The sequence below is a fragment of the Boleophthalmus pectinirostris genome, unplaced genomic scaffold, assembly GCF_026225935.1.
Source record: "Boleophthalmus pectinirostris isolate CB_2022bp ecotype Guang Dong unplaced genomic scaffold, ASM2622593v1 HiC_scaffold_22, whole genome shotgun sequence".
NCBI classification, from domain to species: Eukaryota; Metazoa; Chordata; class Actinopteri; order Gobiiformes; family Gobiidae; genus Boleophthalmus; species Boleophthalmus pectinirostris.
The window spans coordinates 41,294,410-41,319,275 of NW_026571190.1; the positions used below are offsets into that span (position 1 = coordinate 41,294,410).

Consider the following 24,866-nt stretch of genomic DNA (forward strand, 5'->3'; position numbering starts at 1 on the left):
TAGTCCTGGTTTTAGACCTGGTTTAGTCCTGGTTTAATCCTAGTTTTAGTCCTGGTTTAGCCCAAAATGTGAAAACAGGAAAATCCCGCCGTGTAATCCATTTATTTCAACAAAGTAACTGTAATCCAATTACCACTCACTGAAACAGTAACTGTAACTGAATACAGTTACTCATAAATTGTACTCTGATTACATAACTCCGGTACATGTAATTCGTTACTCCCATACACTGTCAGCAGCACGTGTTAAATCTTTCCAAGTGTCCCCTGTTTGTTGGTGCAGTCCCTCATGTGACCAGCAGGTGGCGCCTCTCCCCCGCGCCGCCCCGCGTCTCTGCAGCCTCGGCCAGCGCAGAAGCTCCGGGGCTCGCTGCGTGTCTTCCGGTAATTGTTATGTAGCAAAGTCGCTCCAAATTCCACAAAAAGCTGCAAATCTGCGCAGAAACCGGGCGAAAATGTCTAAGGGCCTGGCGCTGTTGGAACAGTCGCTTCTGCAGTACGACGAGGAGCGACTCCGGGCGAGATTACCGCTGGATCCGCGCACGATGCTCCAAAAACGAGGTACAGAAATGACACTTTATCGGCCTCCGTGACTCATTATAACGTGTTAAGTGTGTTTACGTGTGTTTTAACGCAATGTATTAGCGATTTGTAAGAAATAGAACAAATGTTAAACCAGGAGTGTGGATAATTTTGTGGATAAAGTCGGATATGTTGGTAGTTTGCGCGTTTAAAGAGCTGTGACAGTTTGTGTGTGGATATCTGGCACTGTGGATAATGTACAGAATATGGTACAGAATTGGGCGAAAAATGTGAGATTCTGCTCCAAGTTTCACGTTTTAAACACGTCCAGGAGAAGTGACAACAAGACTGAAACGCGAGCTGACAAACTAAAACAAGAATCGCGTTTTAGAGCCTGTTTGTACAGATCTAAACTACATTTTTATGCAGAAGATGACCTCATGGAGACGCAGGGAGGGCATCTGACACACGCAGGGAGGACAGATGACACATGAGGAGGGCATCTGACGCACAGGAAGGGAGGGCATCTGACGCACAGGAAGGGAGGGCATCTGACGCACAGGGAGGACAGATGACACACAGGGACATTTCAGAAGATGTTTGTTTGTACTGATCTATACAACAACAAACACAAACGCCACAACAAATACAAATGCCACAACACAACAAAAAGCCACAACAGAAATGACCGCGGGACTCTGTTTTAATGCAAATGCCACAACAAACACAAATGCCACAACACATCAAAAAAAGCCACAACGGAAGTGACCGCGGGACTCTATTTTCCGACGGACCGATCAAGCGGCAAGTGAAGAAGAAGAACTACAACGTGAAACGATAAATTACTTTTACTTACGTTTACAAGTTCTCCGTTCCTTTACTTTTCACGTTGTAGTTCTTCTTCTTCACTTGCCGCTTGATTGGTCCATCGGAAAATAGAATCCCGCGGTCACTTGTGTTGTGGCTTTTTGATGTGTTGTGGCTTTTTAATGTGTTGTGGCATTTGCGTTTGTGTTGTGGCGTTTGTATTTGTTGTGGCGTTTGCATTAAAATAGAGTCCCGCGGTCATTTCCGTTGTGACTTTTTTTTTGTTTGTTGTGGCTTTTTGTCGTGTTGTCGCATTTGCATTTGTTGCGGCGTTTGCGTTTGTTGTGACCCCTCTCAGCTTCCGTAGATCTAAACTACAGCAGTTTTTTTTAAGCAGAATAAGTCCGGACATTTTGTCGTTTGCAGAGGAATTATGGCACTGTTTCTGTTTTATTTACCTTAAGGCTGTCGAAAGTATCAAAAATCAGATAATAATTGATACTAGTCTCGTCCCTGTCACTCTTAACTTCACACTCGCTGCCAGAAACCTGCACCTTCACGTCAAAAAAAGTCGACCAATCCTGTTTTCTCTCCTAGCTTCCTCTCAGTTTGCACAAAAGTTTGTTGTGATGGCGTAATTCGCGACCAGTTTGCCGCAAAAGAAAGTCTGTTTTTGACGTCGCTGAAAGAAGAAGAAAAGGGGAAGTGGAGAGAAGAGCGACGGTTGAAAAAGGACAAACAGTCGCTGCGCTTCTCTTTCCTTGGAAAATCTTCTATACGACCTTTTAATTTCAGTTTTATCTTTGCGTATGTATGTAGTGATTCAAAATGTGATGTAGTGACAGACGTCCTGAAGCTTTAGAACGATCTGGAGCTGTATCAGAACAAGTATAAGAGCACACAGACTAGTGTATGCCCATGGATCTGGTTTAGACCTGGTTTAGACCTGGACCACTATGGAACCTACTGTATTTTCTGCACTATAGGGCGCACTGGATTATAAGGCGCACTGTCATTGAATGGTCTATTTTTGAACTTTTTTCACATATAAACCGCATTAAACAAAACACAAGTTAGATAAGTCAGTCAAACTTTATTTAACGCGTTCACAATAACTCTCAACTTTGTTCAATTGTAACATTTAAAAAAATACTGTCTGAGATGCTAAATTGTTCGTGTATTCACAATAAGTCATAATAGTTGAAACAGTTGGGCGATTACGGCGTCCAGCACGTCCACATCCCTCTCGTCATTATCCGAGTCAGTGTACCGTATTTTCCAGACTATAGGCGAGTTTCATTGTTGACAAAAGCTTGCGTTGCATGCTGGGAATTATTTTGGTCAGCGGCAATAAACACTAATTCAACATGACGGACGGAGTGAGAAAGCACGTAAAGGGTATTGATCCCGGTTATTTATCCACTCTAACGGCAGAGGACCCAAGACCATTTGACCAGAAATTGGTCATAAACATCGACGGATGACAAATCACCCTTTTCATCCTCTGCAAAAGGTGGACAAAACCAAATTTCTGGTCGGAATCACCAACTACCTGGACAAATATTCACTTGGGCGACATCCACAATGACTTGGTGGAAACTCCTGGGCCATTCACAGCAGAAAAGATGAAAACCTCCAAGAGTCTGGATGTGTTGTTGAACTTGTTGAGTCCACGGTTTGTTAGGATCTTCTACGTTTGCTCTGCGGATGTTTGAAAGTCGTTTAATTCACCGTTAGCGGTTCTTTTCACTCAGAATACGAAAAAGACATTTTCCTTCTTCCGTGCTTCTATTTGTGCGTCCGATAATGCAGCAGGAATTTACCATTATCGGGGAGAAATACGCGAGGTTACGCACTGTGTTTGACGCTACCGTGTTTCTTGCCTCCGACCAAAATATTTCCCAGCATGCAACGCGGGCTTTTAATAACAATGACATCAGCTGAAACTCGACTATTAGACGCGCTCTTAAGCCTCCAACTCCATCAAAAAATGACCGCGCGGCGCAATCCAAAGCGCCCCATACACGAATCCACTCGGGTCTCCCAACACGACTTCAGTAAACTACAAAGCCGCACCACCCACAGAACACACAAACACACACGGAGCAGACAGCGACCGCACGGCAAAAAAAACACCCACAGTCACACTCATCACTCCACGCCGACGAGGAATGGAACAGAGGAACGAACCTAAAAAGAGAGTGCAATGTGCCGCTTCTAGACACGACTGAACAACTGAGTCACTGCGAACACGCCGACAATCCGTTGGTCTCAGACACACCCTCCCTACACGCCACAACTGAACAAAGCCCAGAGTCACCGTGAACGAACAAACAAACAAAACCACTCACCCATCACACTGTTGTGTTTCCTTTAAAGTCCCACACGGTTTATTTGTGAAAAAAGTTCGAAAATAGACCATTTAATGACAGTGCGTCTTATAATCCAGAGCGACTAATAGTGCGGAAAATACTGTAGTTACTGTTCCCTGGAGTTCAGTTCAGTGATGATTCTGGTCTTGGTGAAAGCTCGGACCACAGTTGATCCTGATCCTTCGCCCGGGCGTCCACGATCCGTCGGCAGATCGTGGCGTAAGTCGCTCAGCGCTGTCTCTCTGTCTTGGTGAATGTGTGTTCTCCTTCTCTCAGCCACTGCTCCCACGCACTTTGCACTTTCAGTTAGTTTTTCAGAGTTTAAAGTGGGCGTTGTGAGCATGTCTCTTGACAGGTGCATTTTGATATTAAAAGAAATCACAATATGTATTACTCCTGATGCTCCTGACGACGGGAGCCGTTACGCTGCAAGTGGTGCGGCTTTGTACTTTACTAAAGTCGTACTAAGACGCCCCAATAAATTCATATATAAAGCGCTCTGGATTATAAGGCGCACACTAATTTTCTGATGAAATTAAAGACTTTTAAGTGCGCCATATAGTGCAGAAAATACGGTAGACGGACTACTGGGGGATTACACAGAAGAGACATGGGAATCAAAAATCACAGGATATATAGTTTTCATGATCATTGTGGTATCAGAATCGGTATAGAGTATCGAGTCTGTTCCTTAGTAATGAAATCGAATGAGGAAATGTAGAATCTGTCCCTCTGGTTATTGGTGATTGACGGAGGAAACGAGAAGTGAAGACAAAGAGTTTGGACAGATCGGCTTCTGCTGGTCTGACCCTGAACAGCTGTGACCACAGACCGACCACCGAGTCTGGAGACCGAGACGGACACGAAACTGTGAGGCAATCTGGATGAAGGAGGAGGAGGAGGAGGAGAGGGAGAGGAGGAGGAGGAGGAGGAGAGTGAGAGGGAGAGTGAGAGGGAGAGTGAGAGGGAGAGAAGTGAGAGGAAGAGAAGGAGGAGAGAAGTGAGAGGAGGAGGAGAGGGAGAAGGAGGAGGAGGAGAGAGAGGGGAGAGGGAGAGGAGAGGAGAGAGGAGGAGAGGAGAGGAGAGGAGGAGAGGAGGAGAGGAGGGAGAGGAGAGGGAGAGGGAGAGAGGGAGACGGGGAGGAGAGGGAGAGAGGGGAGGAGGACAGTGAGAGAGAGGAGGAGGAGGAGAGGGGAGTGAGAGGAGAGGAGGAGGAGTGAGAGGAGGAGGAGGAGAGTGAGAGAGAGGAGGAGGAGGAGAGGGAGAGGGGAGGAGGACAGTGAGAGAGAGAGGAGGAGAGGAGAGGAAGAGAGGAGGAGAGAGAGGAGGAGGACAGTGAGAGGAAGAGGAGGAGGAGAGAGTGGGAGGAGGAGGAGGAGGAGAGTGAGAGAAGGAGGAGGAGGAGAGGGAGACGGGAGAGGAGAGGGAGACGGGGAGGAGAGGGAGAGGGGGAGGAAGACAGTGAGAGAGAGAGGAGGAGGAGAGGAAGAGGAGAGGGAGAGGGGGAGGAGGACTGAGAGAGAGAGGAGAGGAGGAGAGGAGGAGGAGAGTGGGAGGAGGAGGAGAGTGAGAGGAGGAGGAGGAGGAGAGTGGAGGAGGAGGAGTAGGAGAGGAGGAGGAGAGTGGAGGGGGAGGAGAGTGAGAGGAGTAGGAGAGTGGAGGAGGAGTGGGAGGGGAGGAGAGTGGGAGGAGGAGGAGTAGGAGAGTGGGAGGAGAGTGGAGGGGAGTGGGAGAGGTGGGAGGAGTAGGAGAGTGAGAGGAGGAGGAGGAGAGAGTGGGAGGAGGAGGAGGAGGAGAGTGGGAGAGTGATGAGGAGGAGGAAGAGGAGGGGATCAGAGTGAGAGGAGGAGAGGATGAAAGTGAGAGGAGGAGGAGAAGAGTCAGGAGGAGGAGGAGAGAGAGAGAGTGAGAGGAGGAGAGGAGGAGAGGATGAAAGTGAGAGGAGGAGGAGAAGGTCAGAGGAGGAGGAGAGGAGCAGAGTGAGAGGAGGAGAGGATGAAAATGAGAGGAGGAGGAGAGGAGCAGAGAAAGAGGAGAGGAGGAGAAGATGAACGTGAGAGAAGCAGAGGATGAAGAAGCAAGGGTCAGATGGACATGGTCACATTTTCATCCAGCGCTTTTCCACCTTCAGGACTCAAAGTTCTTTACAACAAGAAACCACACGCACACAGACACTGGGGGCGAGGTGGGTTAAGTGTCTTGCCCAAGGACACAACGACAGCATTCATCTGTGGGAGCTGGAATCACACCAACCAACCTGTGGGTCAATGAATTTATGTGGAGAGCGGGATTCGAACCGCCAACCTTCAGATCAGTGGGTGAACGCTCGACCAACTGAGCTCCTGGCATAATTAATTACATATTTTATTACATATTTAATTAATTACATATTTAATTGATTAGTTACAGCCCGACACTTACCTAATGCATTCAGAGCATCCTCATTATTCACCACAGTGAGTTTGTAGGGAGTATTATCTGTCACATAAGAGTGAGTTGTTGTGCAGTTGTAGGGAGTATTATCTGTCACATAAGAGTGAGTTGTTGTGCAGTTGTAGGGAGTATTATCTGTCTCATAAGAGTGAGTTGTTGTGCAGTTGTAGGGAGTATTATCTGTCACATAAGAGTGAGTTGTTGTGCAGTTGTAGGGAGTATTATCTGTCACATAAGAGTGAGTTGTTGTGCAGTTGTAGGGAGTATTATCTGTCACATAAGAGTGAGTTGTTGTGCAGTTGTAGGGAGTATTATCTGTCACATAAGAGTGAGTTGTTGTGCAGTTGTAGGGAGTATTATCTGTCACATAAGAGTGATTGTTGTGCAGTTGTAGGGAGTATTATCTGTAAGAGTGAGTTGTTGTGCAGTTGTAGGGAGTATTATCTGTCACATAAGGGTGAGTTGTTGTACAGTTGTAGGGATTATTTTCTGTTACATTTGAGTGAGTTGTGCAGTTGTAGGGAGTATTATCTGTTACATAACGGTGAGTTGTTGCGCAGTTGTAGGGAGTATTATCTGTTACATAAGGATGAGTTGTACAGTTGTAGGGATTATTATCTGTTACATATGAGTGAGTTGTGCAGTTGTAGGGAGTATTATCTGTTACATAAGAGTGACTTGTACAGTTGTAGGGAGTATTATCTGTTACAGAAGGGTGATTTATACAGATGTAGGGAGTATTATCTGTCACATAACGGTGAGTTTACAGTTGTAGGGAGTATTATCTGTTACATAAGGGTGAGTTGTCTTACAGTTGTAGGGATTATTATCTGTTACATAAGGATGAGTTGTACAGTTGTAGGGAGTATTATCTGTTACATACGAGTGAGTTTTACAGTTGTAGGGAGTATTATCTGTCACATAAGAGTGAGTTGTTGTGCAGTTGTAGGGAGTATTATCTGTCACATAAGAGTGAGTTGTTGTGCAGTTGTAGGGAGTATTATCTGTCACATAAGAGTGAGTTGTTGTGCAGTTGTAGGGAGTATTATCTGTCACATAAGGGTGAGTTGTTGTACAGTTGTAGGGATTATTTTCTGTTACATTTGAGTGAGTTGTGCAGTTGTAGGGAGTATTATCTGTTACATAACGGTGAGTTGTTGCGCAGTTGTAGGGAGTATTATCTGTTACATAAGGATGAGTTGTACAGTTGTAGGGATTATTATCTGTTACATATGAGTGAGTTGTGCAGTTGTAGGGAGTATTATCTGTTACATAAGAGTGACTTGTACAGTTGTAGGGAGTATTATCTGTTACAGAAGGGTGATTTATACAGATGTAGGGAGTATTATCTGTCACATAACGGTGAGTTTACAGTTGTAGGGAGTATTATCTGTTACATAAGGGTGAGTTGTCTTACAGTTGTAGGGATTATTATCTGTTACATAAGGATGAGTTGTACAGTTGTAGGGAGTATTATCTGTTACATACGAGTGAGTTTTACAGTTGTAGGGAATATTATCTGCTACATAACGGTGCGTTTTTAACATCAGTACCTTCTAAAATAAGAATCTGGTTTCGATACTAGTTTTAATATCGATATCATCGGATTTTCGATACTTTTAAAATAAATGTTCTTGTTTTAATTTTGTTTTTTTTCAGACGTCAACACTCTCTCGATGAGCCCGAGAGACGACGGCTGCCCCGAGATGGTCAAAAAGGACGACGGGCAGTTCTCGATGGAGCTGCCGTTCAACACCGTGATCGTGAAAAACAAATGCGACGCAAAGGACGGTCGGGACGGAGACGGAGAGAGGAGGAGAGGAGGAGGACGGGAAGACGACGGGGAAGAAGAGAGCGACGACGAGGAGGAGGACGAGGAGAGCGAAGAGGACGAGGACGAGGACAGCGAGGAGGAAGAAGAGGAGGAGGAGGAGGAGGAGGAGGAGCCGGGCTGCAGCTCAGAGACTAAAGGGCCGGTGCTCAGTTCGTTCGACTCGGATTCGGAAGAGTGGGAGCCTCCCGCCAAAAGAGCGAGTGAAGAGGATGGAGGAGGAGGAGCGGCAGCAGAGGACGGGAAAGAGACAAAACAAAAAAGTAAAAGACTCATTTAAGTATCTGAGAAATGAATCTGTGTGTCATTCATTAATTTGTTTTTCAAGATAAAACCAAAAATAAGAAAATGAGAGAAAAAAAAACGGTTTTGTCTCCAAAACCAAATGAAAAAAACAGATAATGATTCGTTTTTTTCTGTTTTCAATTTTGTGTTTAAATGAAAAATGGAAAAAAGACGGATAACGGACGTTTCCCGTTTACGTGACTTAAACTGAGACGCCGGACTGAACCAGGACTAAACCGTTTTCAGTCTTGGTCTGGTTCCAGTCTCAGTCCCGGTCTCAGTCCCAGTCTGGTCCTGGTCTGGTCACGGTCACAGTCTCAGTCCCAGCCTCAATCACAGTCTGGTCCTGGTCTGGTCCTGGTCTCAGTCCCGGTCTTAGTCCTGGTGTCAGTCCTGGTCTGGTCCTGGTCTGGTCGTGGTCTCAGTCCCGGTCTCAGTCCTAGCCTCAATCACAGTCTGGTCCCGGCCTCAGTCCCGGTTTCAGTCCCGGTCTGTTCCTGGTCTGGTCGTGGTCTCAGTCTCTGTCCCGGTCTCAGTCCCAGCCTCAATCACAGTCTGGTCCTGGTCTGATCCCGGCCTCGGTCCCGGTCTCGGTCCCGGTCTCGGTCCCGGTCTCGGTCCCGGTCTCGGTCCCGGTCTCGGTCCTGATCCTGTTCCCGGTCTCAATCCGAGTCTCAGTCCCGGTCTGGTCCCAGACCTGTTTTAGTCCTGGTTCAGTCCTGGTTCAGTCCGGCATCGCAGTTTTTAAAAGTTTTTTCCATTTTTCATTTAAAAACAAAATCGAAAACTGAAAAAAATGAATCATTATCTGTTTTTTCATTTTGATTTTGGAGACAAATAACGAAGAAAATAGTTTTTTTTTTTTCTTTTCAATTTCTCATTTTTGGTTTTATATTGAAAATCGAATGAACGAATGATACACGGATTGAAACGGAACAAATGAAATGGTGTCGTCGTGATACTAAAATTCCAAACTCGATTTCAAAAATAAGAAAAAGCGATTCACGATTCTTTTCCGATCTTTTACATTTCAAATAAGAACAAAAAACAATACAATGGGAAAACAGTTTATTTCATTATTCCATTTTAGTGTCAAACCAAAAACAGATTTCAACCCCTATTTCCAATATTTGGTCTTGGTGCCCATTTGAATTTAGATATTTTATTCTCTCTGGTTTATTTTCTCTGGTAGTTCTGCCGCTAGAAGGACTTACCGGAAAAATTGTTGCAGTTTTGCGAACAAACACGTCGTCTTCTTTTATAGCGATGAGTTTACTTTCACATTTTAGAAAGTCACAGGCTCTACTCGCACTTACGTCACAAACCACGAAGACGTTTGGAAAGATGTGAGGAAACGTCCGGTGTAGTTTCCATCACCGGGCTCGACTGACTGACTGTGATCAAACCCACTGAAGTAAATGTGCTCAGTGGTAAAACGAAGACTGCAGACGTACGCGCTGTTTGGAATCATCTGGAGTTTGACCCAGTGCGCTCAGAGTTGGCTGTCAGTGTTGAAATTATGAAAACTGAGGGATGGTTGTTAGGGATGGGCATGATTAGTCGATTAATCGATAATTGATCGTTAAGAATGTCATTGATTACGTAAATTTTTATCGACAAACCGAATGTAGGTTGCTGTGTGTAGTGTGACCAAACAGGTGTGTACATGTGTCTCTGCATCAGAAGGAGCGAGACACAAACAGTGGGTCAGTCTGTAACGAACCGAAGCACAAATGCGAATGATGTGCAACGATGACTTGTACAAGAAATTCCACGCTTTCCGTTCGGGACAAGTGTGAGTCCATGTGCACAGTGGATAAAGCAGCACATATGTTTCTGTGTCCAGTGGGAAAAAGTTTTTCCAGGTGAGAGTCGCTCAATGTGGATGACGAGGCCCCGCCCCCCTCCCCCCGTACGCTGTCCTGGTTTTGACAAACACAAATCTGGTCACACTGACCTGTATTCACCTGAGTCATGTCTTTTAATCCAACACAAGTTGAACCACATCAGCGACACAAGAGCTGGAGTTTTATCTTCACTTAGTTTATGTAAATTAGTGATGTGGTTTTAAGTTTTGTTTCTGTGAGATTTGAACAAAACTGAATTAAACACATTATAATGTCAAACAGCTGATGTGGCTCTAGAGTCGTTATGTTTATATGTCGTAAAGTTGAATTTATTTATGCAGATTAGTGCAAATAGTAATAATAATGATCATTTTAATATAAAAACGTTAATGATTAATCGATAATCGATCGTTAATTCTTCCGACGATCGATTAAGAAAATTTCATCGAATGCCCATCCCTAATGGTTGTACATGTCGATGAGCCGAACATAACGGAAATGAAAGATTAGAGTTTTTTGGGTTTTTTTTCGTGGAGATATTTTTAAACCCAAAAAGAAACCCTTAACCTGTGCCCAAACCAAGAAAGTAACAACAGAAAGGTGGACCTGATGAGCCGGCCAAAAAGAACAAAAGGGTGCGACACCGGGCCAACCCTACCCAGGGCCGTAGGAGCCGGTGCCAGCACACGTAACTAAAGACCAAAAAAAACCCAACCACCTAAACCCAAGAGAAAAGCGAAAACAGGACATCTGATCCCACCAGGTCAGGGCTCGCGCATTTAAGGACTCCTGCCGGAAATGAGAACAAAAAGAAAACACAAAAACATAACCAACTTCCAAAAACAAAACTAGGTAGAAATGCTCCCAGAAAATATAAACAATTAAAAAAAAAACAGGGGAAAGCCAAAAAGTGCCCAAACAAAACAGCGAGAATGACACAGAGATGAAGAAAAGCTTTTAAATGCAAAGTGTAATATTGTTATTAGGGATGTCAAAAGCAGTGAAAATGTGGTTGTAGATACTGAAACTAGGTCCACATTTTACGCAGGTATTGATACTAAAAATAAATCTGATTGACGGGACAGAAATTAACCTTTTGTGAATGTCTTTAGAATCGATTTTGAGCTGTTTCAGAACAAGTACAAGAGCACAAAGACTAGGGCTGGTGTCATTGAGAACTTACACGATACATATCTCGATACAGTGCACTTTCGATTCGATACGATATATTTAAAATCCATTCAATACGGTGCAATAAAAAATAAAGTCTAAATCATGTCTGTGATACAAAAAATCTTTATTAAACCACTTCTTGTGCAAAATTCATATGAAACACAAACATTTTAATCAACAAAACAGTAAAAATGTCGCGTAAATAAATTCCCCTGAACAAGCAAAAAAACTGTAGCTGTAACAAAATACTTGAATAAAATAAACCAAAAAATTTTTCTGGTGATATATCGATACTGTATCATCACAGTAAACTAGGGGTGTAACGGTACAAAAATCACAGCTCAGTTCGTTCCTCTGTTTTGAGGTCACAGTTTGGTTCATTTTCGGTTCAGTCTGGGAACAAAATGCAAAACCTTTTTTGCTTGTTGTTTATTTGTGTGTTTATTAAACAAACAGTTTGTTTTAAAATTATACAAACGGGAAAAGAAAATAAATGCAAAGTTTGCTTATTCAAGAATATTTTATTTAACTCAGGGGTCTCCAACCGTTTTCCTCTGGTGAGCTGCCTTTACAAAATGAAAATGCCAGAGCTACTAATGTTAGCAGTCAAAAGAAATTGAGTGTATATAAGAGCTGCGACGAGCTTTAGATGAGGTACAGATGGATGCCTATAAAATATAAACCTTTTTCAGTTATTAATGCACAAATTTAGGCATCAAAATTATACATTTACAATTACAATTGTGTTTCATTTAAAGTCCCACTCGGTTTATTTGTGAAAAAAGTTCAAAAATAGACCATTTAATGACACTGCGCCTTATAATCCAGAGCGACTAATAGTGCGGAAAATACGGTACAAGAAATTCCCCGCTTTCCGTCCCGGTCGAGACAAGTGTGAGTAAATGTGCACTGTGTGGAAAGCAGACACATATTTCAGTGTCCAGTAGAGGTGTCAGGGACCTCAAAGCACCAGGAAACCAAAAAAACATGAAAAAGCTTTGCCAGGTGAGAGTCGCTCAATGTGGATGACGAGGCCCCGCCCCCCTCCCCCCGTACGCTGTCCTGGTTTTGACAAACACAAATCTGGTCACACTGACCTGTATTCACCTGAGTCATGTCTTTTAATCCAACACAAGTTGAACCACATCAGCGACACAAGAGCTGATTTTTTTCTTCACTTAGTTTATGTAAATGAGTGATGTGGTTTTAAGTTTTGTTTCTGTGAGATTTGAACAAAACTGAATTAAACACATTATAATGTCAAACGGGCTGATGTGGCTTTAGAGTCGTTACGGTTTATATGTCGTCAAGTTGAATTTATTTATGCAGATTAGTGCAGATAGTAATAATAATGATGATAATTTTAAAATAAAAACGTTAATGGTTAATCGATAATTGATCGTTAATTCTCCCGACGATCGATTAAGAAAATTTAATCGAATGCTCATCCCTAATCTTGATACTTGTACTTTTTGTAAATATTGTTACAAGTATGTCTGTGTCTGTTACTAACTTATATTTTTGTGAACATGTGCTTTGCAGGTGTCCCGCCCTTTGTGATCAAGCGAGACATTGGCTCTTTTGTTTTCCACAACTGTTCGCTCAAAGAAAACAGGAACTCCAGAGCGAACGAACCGCACAGAGAACTAAACCGAGAGAAGGAGAAACCGAGCTGCAGCGCTGAGACGCCTGCCCCGAAAAACAACACACCCAACGCCCAACCAGCCCCCGCAACCGCCCCCAAACCTGCCCCTCAAAACAACACCGCCCCCAGCCTCGCCCCAGCCCCGACCGCCCCGCCGCCCAACAACGCCTCGGGAGCACCGACGGACGCGCAGAAACCGGCTTCGAAACGCAAAAAAACGCAGCCCAGCCCGGACGGAGAAGTTGTGAAAACCACAAAACACAAATGCGCCGACTGCGGGAAGTTTTTCCAGTGCGAAGCGCATTTACAGAGACACATGCTGATCCACTATGGACTGAAGCCTTTCGAGTGCCCCGTCTGCGACAAGGCCTTCAGGTATAAGTCCAGTTACAAAGCTCACTTGAACATGCACACGGAGGAGAAGCCGCTGAGCTGTTCCATTTGCGACAAAGGCTTCACCCAGTCGCGCGACCTGAAGAGACACATGCTTTCCCACACCGACGAGAAGAACTTTGACTGTCCGGAGTGCGGCGGCAAGTTCAAACACAAGCACAATTTGATCCGGCACATTTCGGTCATCCACAAAGCGGAGAAAAGGTACCCGTGCCCGATGTGCGACAAGGCCTTCGCTCAGAAACACGATTTCATGACGCACATGAGGACTCACTCGGGAGAAAAGCCCTTCACCTGTCACGTTTGCACCCGCAGTTTCGGAGCTAAGGGCACGCTAAGAACCCACATGAAGGTGCACAAGAAAACGGGGTCCAAGGACGCGCCGGAGGAACTCGCGTTCGAGACGGGAGACGAAAGCGTGTCGGATTTGTAAATGTTTCCTGGACTTTTAAGGTGCCGTGTTTTTAATGGCAGTGAAAGAAATTAACCGGAAAAGGGTGTGTGGTGTTAAAAACATCGAAATAATCATAAAATGTTGTTACACATGTCTTTACTCATACCAGCGAGCTCTTGTTCTGCACAGAGATATGCAAGTTAAAGGGGCAGTATTACGCTGTTTTCTGATCTGGTCTAATGCCGTTTCCTCGTCACAAACCGACCTGGAGCTGTGTTTTGTTTCGTTCACACATGTTCTGAGTTCTTCTCTCAAAAAGAAAACACTCTGTTCCGCCTTGTGATGTCATGTGGTAATACAGGAAGTGCTCCACTGTGTTCTTTAACTCCGTATCAATCCTGAGCTCTCAACAGGGCCGCTGATTCAAGCCAATGTGCCGAGCTCAGTGGTTCGCGTCTCCAGATTCACCTTCAGGGGCGAGGTACACCCGGTGGCTCCCTGCCCGTAGAACATGTGCAGTAGTGCTTTTGTGTGCGAGGAGCGTGGTCTCGTGTGTCATGTGACCAATCGGAGCGAGAAGAGCTAAAGCAGACCCCGAGTGAACGATTAATCAAATCAAATCAGTTTTTATTGTTATAAGTCTGTGCATACAACTGTAGTGCAGGCAAGATGAATTTACGTTTCTCTAGGTATGAATCATGGATCTATTAAAATAACTGGATTCACTGGAACTTCAGCAGAAAAAATCCCATGGGCCGAGACGAGATTTTTCTCTTAGAGGCAATGTAATCACAAGCTGCTTGTGTTCGTCTGACAGATCACCTACAGCTTTCAAAAATGTCGGATTTTGTGGCGATTTTTACCTATTTTTAGATCATAAAATTTTTCTCAGCTCAAAACCCTTCAGTTGTCTTAAAAAACGCTTTATAATCGTTTCAATCAATAAAAGAACATAACTTAAAAAAATAAATAAAAGAACATAATTTCAACACACTCACCACCCTCCCCCTGCCCCAACACATCCATTTACCCTCCCTGAGACAGATCCGGTTAGTGCCAGTGCCAGTAAAAGTGACTGAGTGAAATAAATACTAAAAACTAACCTAAAACAGTAATATACATATAATGTACATGATGTACGTAAGGGGCAGGAGGAGGAGTAGTAGTAGGAGTTAGGGATGGGCATGATTAATCGATTAATCGATAATTGATCATTAAGAATTTCATTGATTACGTTAATTTTAATCGACAAACTGAATGTATGTTTGTGTGTCGTGACCAAACAGGTGTGTACATGTGTCTGTGCATCAGAAGGAGCGAGACACAAACAGTGGGTCAGTCTGTAACAAACCGAAGCACAAATGTGGATTTAACAATGACTTGTACAAGAAATTCCACACTTTCCGTTGCGTTGGGACAAGTGTGAGTCCATGTGCACAGTGGATAAAGCAGCACATATGTTTCTGTGTCCAGTGGGAAAAAGTTTTTCCAGGTGAGAGTCGCTCAAAGTGGATGACGAGGCCCCGCCCCCCTCCCCCCGTACGCTGTCCTGGTTTTGACAAACACAAATCTGGTCACACTGACCTGTATTCACCTGAGTCATGTCTTTTAATCCAACACAAGTTGAACCACATCAGCGACACAAGAGCTGGAGTTTTATCTTCACTTAGTTTATGTAAATTAGCGATGTGGTTTTAAGTTTTGTTTCTGTGAGATTTGAACAAAACTGAATTAAACACATTATAATGTCAAACAGCTGATGTGGCTCTAGAGTCGTTACGGTTTATATGTCGTAAAGTTGAATTTATTTATGCAGATTAGTGCAGATAGTAATAATAATGATGATCATTTTAATATAAAAACGTTAATGATTAATCGATAATCAATCGTTAATTCTTCCGACGATCGATTAAGAAAATTTCATCGAATGCCCGTCCCTAGTAGGAGTAGTAGCAGTAATAGCAGTAGGAGAAGTAGTAGTGACAGATTTCAGATCAAGTGTTGAGCGTCCTAATGTCTTGTGGGAGGAAGCTGTTCATCAGTCTGGTGTTTCTGCCTCTGATACTCCAGAATCATTTTGAAAAGTTTTTGTGTAGAGGGTGAGTTTGGTCCTTGACAATGTTCAGGTTCCTGCTTCTGCAGCGGCTCCAGAAAAGTTCTTGGACAGAGGGGAGGGAAACTCCGATTACCCTCTCAGCTCCTTTAACTTTTTAAGTTGTCTTAAACAGCTGTTTTTTAAGACAACTTTTTAAAACAACTTAAAAACTGAAGGATTTTCAGCTGAGAAAATGTTTATGATCTAAAAATAGGTGAAAATCGCCACAAAAGCCAACATTTTTGAAAGCTGTAGGTGCCCTGTCAGCCGAGCACGAGCAGGTTGTGATTTCATTGTGCTGTATGGGGAAAGGGCAGGAGGGATTTTTTCGCTGTGGTTCCAGTGAGTGTCCACTACGCCAACTAGAGACAGCGACATGCAGCAACACCCTGTCCAGGTATTTCAATAGATTCATGCTCCGTACACCTTCCACTAGAATCGTTTGGCAAATCCAGGGCTGAAATGATCCGATCTCTACTAAACAACAGGTAAAAATGATTTTTAACTCGAAAACTACCGATTCATGACATCACAAGGTGGAACAGAGCGTTTTGAGCTTTGGAGATGTAGACAGACTAATAATAAAGTGTTACTCAAACATGTGTGAATGAAACAAAACACAAGTCCAGGTCTGTTTTTGAGGAGGGAACAACATTAAAACACGACTTAAAGCTTCACCAGAGTCAGTTTTGCGTAATACAAAACCTTTAATGTGCAGTTTAGGGCTAAAAATGCATCAGAATTTCTAACTGCTTCAGTCTTGCGTTCGCTCCAAACCCAAACTGAATACTGACCATTAGAAATAACTCAATCCCGACCAGAATTTGATTAATTGCACAGCTCTAGGTGTAACCCAGAGACTCTAATGGGTCAAACGCAGAAGACAATTTATACTATAGAGACTAAAGAGCACCTTAATCTAAGTCATATTGTAGTATTTGAAACTTTCAATTTACACACTTCAGAGTCCACTGTGTAACTTTTCCCGTCTGCCTTGCGCTTGTCTCTGTGGAGATGGTTTTGCGTTGCCTGAAATGTTCCACAGTGGGGTATTAAACATCTTTTATCTAGCATTTATTCAATTACAGGTGTTTTTACTGCTCAAAAATGCACATTCTTACTGTGAGCGGACTCGCCTCTCCGCAGATCTGACCTGTTGCTCCACGGAGACGGATAACTGTTTAAGTAATGACACACTGTGGAACACCGAAGGCAAAGCAGCGACTTCTCCGTGGAAACGGGCCACCAACTACGAAAGTTACGCAGCGCGGCTTTAAAACTGAAGCTGTTAAAATGTTCGTTATTGTTCAGATTTCAAAATAATGCAGCTGGCGTTTCGAAACGGTCGCGCCCACAGTTCCAGAAGTACATTTTCTGTTCATTTTTCCTACAGACTTTTCCAAAAATTCAAATATTAAGAGTTCCAAAACATTTCAGAGGCAAATCAGATACGTCCTAACTAATTTATTGGCAGTGTTGGGAAGTTTACTTTTAAAATGTAATCCCCTACAGATTACAGATTACATACACCAAAATGTAGTTTGTAACGTAATCCATTAAATTACTTAAAGTGAGTAATGTAATCTGAATACTTTCCATTACTTGACTAGTCTTGGTTTAGTCCTGTTAAATCCTGTTTTAGACCTGGTTTAGTCCTGGTTTAGTCCTAGTTTAGTCCTAGTTTAGTCCTGGTTTAGTCCTGGTTTAGTCCTGGTTTAGTCCTGGTTTAGTCCTGGTTTAGACCTGGGTTTAGTCCTGCTTTAGTCCTGGTTTAGTCCTCGTTTAGACCTAATTTAGACCTGGGTTTAGACCTGGGTTTAGTGTCTGGCAATGAGTGGAATTACCGACAGGGAAAAAAAAATAATAAAATAGCCCCAGGATATAGCCCCAAATGTGAGAACAGGAAAATCCCTCTGTGTAATCCATTCATTTCAACAAAGTAACTGTAATCCAATTACCACTCACTGAAACAGTAACTGTAACTGAATACAGTTACTCATCATTTGTACTCTGATTACGTAACTCCGGTACATGTAATCTGTTACTCCCCAACACTGTTTATTGGTTGTTTAAAGTCCAAAAAAACGCTTTTAAAACACAAGATTTGGCTAAATTTGTTTAATTAAGTTTCAGAAATAGACTTTAAATAAGGTTAAAGATCGTTTGGTCATTGGTTCCACAGAGATGATGAATCCTGAACTTTCAAACTTTTAATGTTTTGTTTTGTTTTTATTTGTTTTTTTTTATTTTTGTTTTTTCGGAAAGTCTATGAGAAAAATTAATGGGAAATTTATCGGAACTAGGGAGCTCAATTTACTAGGGAGTCAATGTTGAGCTCCACTAATCTGGAGATATGCAAATTTAAAATATGAAATACATAATTTAAAAAAATATATATTTACGATAAAATGTTTGGAAAAAGAGCAGACTGAAAATAAAAATAACCTAAACTTGTTGAATAATCTTCCGAAAACAGGGTATAACCTTAAACTTTCATTGTACTAATTCCAAAACCTACAGAAATGTGACTTTTTTGTTAGTTGATACTTCGCAGTGACTTCTGGCTGGGGGTGTTCTACATGTACGTGTGTGGCGCACTGTTCGGCGGTTACCACGGAGACCAAATGCACTTATTATTAGCAATAACTGCCAAAAAAAAAAGTTTAAAGATGGTCTGAAAACTCAAGAAAAAGTACAAAATTGATTTAAACGGCGCTTTTTCAGGAGCCTGTGTCCTGTTCAGGAGTTTGATTTTCTACAAATCCGACTTTTTCGCTGTGTCTGATCTTTTAATGACAATCTGTGTAACAATTTGTGACCATTCATTTTGCAATATAAAACGAAAAATAAGAAAAGGAAAAAAAAACAACTATTTTACTCATTATTTTTTTCTAAAAACAAAATGAAAAAACAGATAATGATTTGTTTTTTCAGTTTCTGATTTTGTGTTTAAATGAAAAATGGAAAAAATGGATAATGGACTGAACCAGAAATAAAACAGGACTGAACCAGAACTAAACTGGTCTCAGTCCCGGCCCTGGTCCCGGCCCTGGTCCCGGCCCTGGTCCCGGCCCTGGTCCCGGCCCTGGTCCCGGCCCTGGTCCCGGCCCTGGTCCTGGTCAGTCCTGATCACCTGACAGCCTATGTGGGCACACCTCCAGGCCTGTCCCGATACTTCTGGATCAGTTCTGTTTTAGTCCTGTTTTAGTCCTGGTTTAGTCCGGGTTCAGTCCGGGTTCAGTTCGGGTTTAGTCCATTATCCATTTTTTCCATTTTTCATTTAAACACAAAATCAAAAAATGAAAAAAAAAACAAATTATTATCTGTTTTTTCATTTTGGTTTTGGAGACAAATAATGAAGAAAATAGTTGTTTTTTTCCTTTTCTTATTTTTGGTTTTATTTTGAAAAACAAAAGAGAAAATGATACACTGCTTAATGACTGACCAACACCGATTTTTTTTCAAATGTGACCCAGGCCACTTGGATATGTGCTCCTAAAACCGATACCTGTTTGATCTTTTGACATGTGACTTCAGTCTGAATGGTCAGGTCACATTCATCCCACCTACACGTCAGGCTCAGAGTCTCATCAGTGGAGAGAAAACGACGTTAGGGAGTTTGTTCATATTTGGGGGGATCGCTGTATTCAGGCCAAGTTGGAGGAGTCTTATCAGAACCGGGTGGTATTTTTGAGATGGCTTTGGCTCAGATTTCACAAAAAAATCTGACTTGAACGTTAAGCCCTGCGGTCTGAACGTCGCCTAAATCAGCTTTTTCTGGTCAGATTGTGTTAAAACGAAGCTCGAATTAAAGTCTTAACAGAGCCTCAGACAGAGCAGTGCCTCAGTTAGCGTCACACCCCCAGCAAATGTTGATGACCTCAGCTGCAAAGTATCAAATATCGCTCTATGCCGACAACACTCTAGATTAAATTACGTCAAAGTTTAATTTATTTCTGTGTTAAAGTCACGAAAAGATAATCACGGTAACAATTTAATTTAGGGACCACATGTTAATAACTAGTTTATAGTAAAATAATAAGTATAATAAGTGCTTAATTACATCGTTGTTAGTATTTATAAAGCACTTTTCATGCATTTTTGTCTATTATTAAGTGTTTTCTTCCTGTTAAATTACAATCGCTGTTTCTGTACATCCTCTGAAATCTTAATAAGTGTTTAATAAATACTAACTAATAGCTAAGTAAGAGCTAATTATCACTTTTCTAACGAGGAATATGTGGTTCCTAAACTAAAGCGTTACCGTAATCATATTTATAAGGTTCTTTTTATAAATAATCCATCGTTGTTGACTATAGCAAAGGCATTTCATTTCTTTCTAGTGCGTAGAGCCTTAAATCGAGATTTTTTAACATTTTCTAGATGTTCTTTAGGCTCATCGAAATGGAATAATCATGGAGTAAGTTTTGTTACATGTTAGAACAACCGTCCAAGTATTATTGTGCACTTTTTAAAGGTTTTATATTACGCCAAAGTGACTCTTGTGAGATTTAAGTCGTGTTTTAATGTTGTTTTGTCCTCAAAAACAGACCTGGAGTTGTGTTTTGTTTGTTTGTGTTTTGTTTCATTCACACATGTTTGAGTAACACTTTATTTTTTATTTAGTCTGTCTACATCTCCAAAGCTCGAAATACTCTGTTCCTCCTGGTGATGTCATTAAGAGGTAGTGTTAAAATGAGCAGCTCCTTTTACCTTTTAGTTCAGTCGAGATCGGCAAGTCCAGAGCTGAAATGATCCAAATGATTCAAGACAAAGCAGGTTTATTTGTACAGCACAATTCGTACACAAACAAATCCAAAGTGCCCCAAAAAATGCCCTGGACGCCTTTACGTTTGAGTTCGGACGCCCACGACGTACGGACGAACGGCGTAAAAATACTTGACGCGAGTCCAGGGCGTCGCTGTGGTCGGCGAGTGCCTTGTTTTCCCAGTCGAGAGCGACTTTAGTGTACAGCGGCCCCTCGTTTATCGCGGGAGTTACGTTCTCAAAATAACCCGCGAAGTAGTCAGCTTTATTTTTTACAATTATTTTTATATCTAAGCAAAAGATGTTCATTTTGTCTTCTTATATACTTTAACTTCTTGGGTTCTTTTTAAAGACAATGCAGTAAAGTGTGTTTACCTTGTTGACATGTTTCTGCTGCTGCATCTTCAGATCTGTCACCGGTGTTGGTGGTGACGTGTCGTATATCAGCTGTTGTTACTTCCTGTAGGCGTGGTCAGCCTGATGGACCTGCAGGTCGCTCAGACTGACCACGCCTCCTGTCGCCCGGTGTCTCTGGAGGAGGGTGTCCCAGGTGTGTGAAAGGAGGAACGCGCCGTCGTCACGGTTAATGCTGTCCGTGCCTCGTTTCCTGATTTCAATGGCCTCAATACAATCACTATTCTACCCGCAGATAAAGGCAGGACAACAGTTATATTGGACACAAAAACATACGAACAAAAAATGCAAACACTACTCGCAGACACCGACACCTACGAAATTATCACAAAGAACCCGACAGAAGAAAAGAAACGAGCCCTGAAAACATTACTCAAATCACTATTAGAACAGAAAAAAATCACTCGAGAAGCAAACAACGACCTAATCCCTACAGCCAGCAAGAAGTTATTTTTATATCTGTTTTAACGCTGTAAAACCTGTCAGCACACACTTTATACGCTTTTCTCATACAGGACAGTTACAATCCTTTTTACGTCCTTAAAACTTTTTGCTGCTGTCGTTCTTATGTTATTTTCCTCCTTCTTTATGTAACGAACCCAAGATTCGTTTATTCCGTAATGGCGCCTACAGCCGCGTAACTTCGACCTTCCTTCAGCGTGTCCAGAAGTCCAACTTTTTGTGCAATGGTGCAGAACTTTTTTGTCGACATTGTGGGGAGAAAACTCGCAAACTTACAGCACTTCAGAATCTCACTGATACAGATCCAACATTTATGTAAATCTGTCAAACTGAACACATTCCGTACTGTACAGGAGACACGGCACGGGGGAGATTGACAGTGGTCCCTCAGCCAATCAGGACGCAGCGGGAGGAACACAATGCGCATTCATTAGGCTGCATTGTTTGCCCCAATGTTAGAAATTCAGCTTGCACCCAATTTTAAAATGTGATGATATCAATTAAAAGAAAATCTGTGGAATATTTGCTCAACTGAACAAAATCTAGGTCCACCAAGACTCTTAAGTTCCAACGGATACTAGGTTCAGATTGATTTTCAAAATGTTTTCAAAAAGTTGGGCAAATGATGCACCCTAACGTTTATACGCTGTAAACCAAAGCATGCAAAATTGCACAAAATAAAAAATCAGCAAAACGGCGAGACCACAAAAGGTGAACAGTGATATAGTGAGGGACGACTGTAACATAAAACACACCTGCGGCGATTGGCGGCGATGTGTATATATTTATACTCCGCTAATGACACTGGTTCAGTCCTGGTCTAGTTTAAGTTCAGTCCTGGTTCAGTCCTGGTTCAGTCCTGGTTCAGTCTTGGTGTAGTCTTTGCAAGGAGCTTGGCGGTTGCGGCGTGTATATATACTTACTTTCCGCTAATAACATGCCGTAGATTTCTTGTTCTGGTGTTTGTTCTCTCTGGTCTTTCTCTTTCTTCTTCTTCTTCCGGATAATAACGTCTCAGCGTCTCTACGTCTGTGGATAGTCGTTCCTGATTGGTTGATGTGGCGCGTCCGTCGTCAAAAGTTCAGCATCTTCAACTTCAGGCGTCAGCGCATCCAGAGCGTTGACGCCTGAACGCTCAAGACAACGCCAGAAAACGCAGGACGGCCTAGACACACGTCCACACCGACTTCGCGTGTGAACTGTTCGTCTTTAGAAATACATTAAAATCACGATACAAACAAACCGAAACATAAATCATCATCATAAAATAAAATAAAAAAGAGAAAGAGACATTGAATGCGAGAGAAGAGCGCAGATTGAAAACCTTTGAGCTGATTTTAGCTGCGTCAAACTGAAACGCTGACTGATTTTAGTGAAGGTGCTGAATTTAAAAACACCAGCGACCGTAAACGAAAAAAAAAAAAATCCTTACATTCTTTCATTCTTATCGTTGTTTGTTTCGCGCGATCATAAACGATAAACTTTTTTGCCTTCGTTAACATTATTATTAGATTGTACAACCATAAACGGGGGGACAAAAAATATATATATATAAAAAATAAGAAGAAGAAGAACGAGGAAGAAAGAAATTTCTGGTAGAGACTTTGGTTTGTAAAATATTCGGCGCAATGACTTTAAACAGTTCAACACCGTAGAAACCTTATATAAACTGTTGTGTTTTGGAAAATATGGAGCTCTGGAGTTGATGAATTGTGCATTGAGTTTTGTTTGTTTTAATTTATAAAAAAAAAAAAAAAAACACCGTGGAGCACTTCCTGTAGCACCCCATGACATCACCAGGTGGAACAGAGTGTTTTCGTTGTGTTAAACGTGTGTAAATGAAACAAAACACAACTCCAGGTGTGTTTGTGACGAGGAAACCGCATTAAAACAGGGAGGAGTGTGATATGATCCTTTAAACCGAGCTGCCCCGTACACTGATCCACTCATTTATAAAGTTAAATTAATATATTTTTTCATACATGTCTTTGGATTTCTCTGTTACCCAAATGACACTTAAGTGCTTTTTGCTTCGTGTTAATATGTTGTTGATGAAATTATAATTTAATTCCACGTAGCGTTTGTTCATTTCAGTTCTGTTTATAATTCAAGTTCATGTGGAGGACCAGAAATCATGTTTAGTTTCATATCAGAAACACGTTTGTCTGCAATAATCCATAATAAAACTTTAAATACAAAATGATTTAGACAATGTTTTTGATTCTTTCTATTACCGTATTTTTCAGATTATAAATCGCACCAACCCAAAAATGCATAATGAAGAAGAAAAATATGTAAGTTGCACTTTTGGGGGGGCCTTTTTTTTATAAAATGAGAGCAGGAGCCGACATTTCCTGTGTAAAGTGAAGTTGTGGTAAAAACAATAGAAGAGAGAAGAACAGACTGTTAACGTCACATATTTCCAGTGTTGGGGAGTAACAGATTACATGTACCGGAGTAATGTAATCAGAGTACAAATGATGAGTAACTGTATTCAGTTACAGTTACTGTTTCAGTGAGTGGTAATTGGATTACAGTTACTTTGTTGAAATAAATGGATTACATGGCGGTATGTTCCTGTTTTCACATTTTGGGCTAAACCAGGACTAAAACCAGGTCTAAACCAGGACTAAAACCAGGACTAAAACCAGGACTAAAACCAGGACTAAAACCAGGACTAATACCAGGACTAATACCAGGACTAATACCAGGACTAAAACCAGGACTAAACCAGGACTAAACCAGGAGAAAACCAGGACTAAACCAGGACTAAAACCAGGAGTAATACCAGGACTAAAACCAGGACTAAACCAGGACTAAAACCAGGCCTAAACCAGGTCTAAACCAGGACTAATACCAGGACTAAAACCAGGACTAAACCAGGACTAAAACCAGGACGAAAACCAGGACTAAAACCAGGTCTAAACCAGGACTAAAACCAGGTCTAAACCAGGTCTAAACCAGGACTAAAACCAGGACTAAAACCAGGACGAAAACCAGGACTAAAACCAGGACTAATACCAGGACTAAAACCAGGACTAAACCAGGACTAAAACCTGGACTAAACCAGGACGAAAGCCAGGACTAAAACCAGGACTAAAACCTGGACTAAACCAGGACTAAAACCAGGTCTAAACCAGGAGTAATACCAGGACTAAACCCTGGACTAAACCCTGGACTAAACCAGGACTAAACCAGGACTAAAACCTGGACTAAACCAGGACTAAAACCAGGTCTAAACCAGGAGTAATACCAGGACTAAACCCTGGACTAAACCAGGACTAAAACCAGGACTAAAACCAGGACTAAAACCAGGACTAAAACCAGGTCTAAACCAGGAGTAATACCAGGACTAAAACCTGGACTAATCCAGGACTAAAACCAGAACAAACATGAATTTTCAGGATGTGGTTGCTACATTCATGTC

At 42.2% G+C, this 24,866-nt stretch overlaps 1 protein-coding gene across 1 annotated transcript; it reads left to right on the forward strand.

The window, feature by feature from the left end:
* The first annotated feature begins 331 nt into the window (after positions 1 to 331).
* Positions 332 to 23,642, forward strand: LOC110163770 (zinc finger protein 629-like). The gene is made up of 3 exons (XM_055158318.1): positions 332 to 560; positions 7,793 to 8,227; positions 12,812 to 23,642. Exons 1-3 carry the CDS (start codon positions 455 to 457, stop codon positions 13,738 to 13,740), a joined length of 1,470 nt encoding a protein of 489 aa, XP_055014293.1. The 5' UTR covers positions 332 to 454; the 3' UTR covers positions 13,741 to 23,642.
* The last annotated feature ends 1,224 nt before the right edge of the window (positions 23,643 to 24,866 follow it).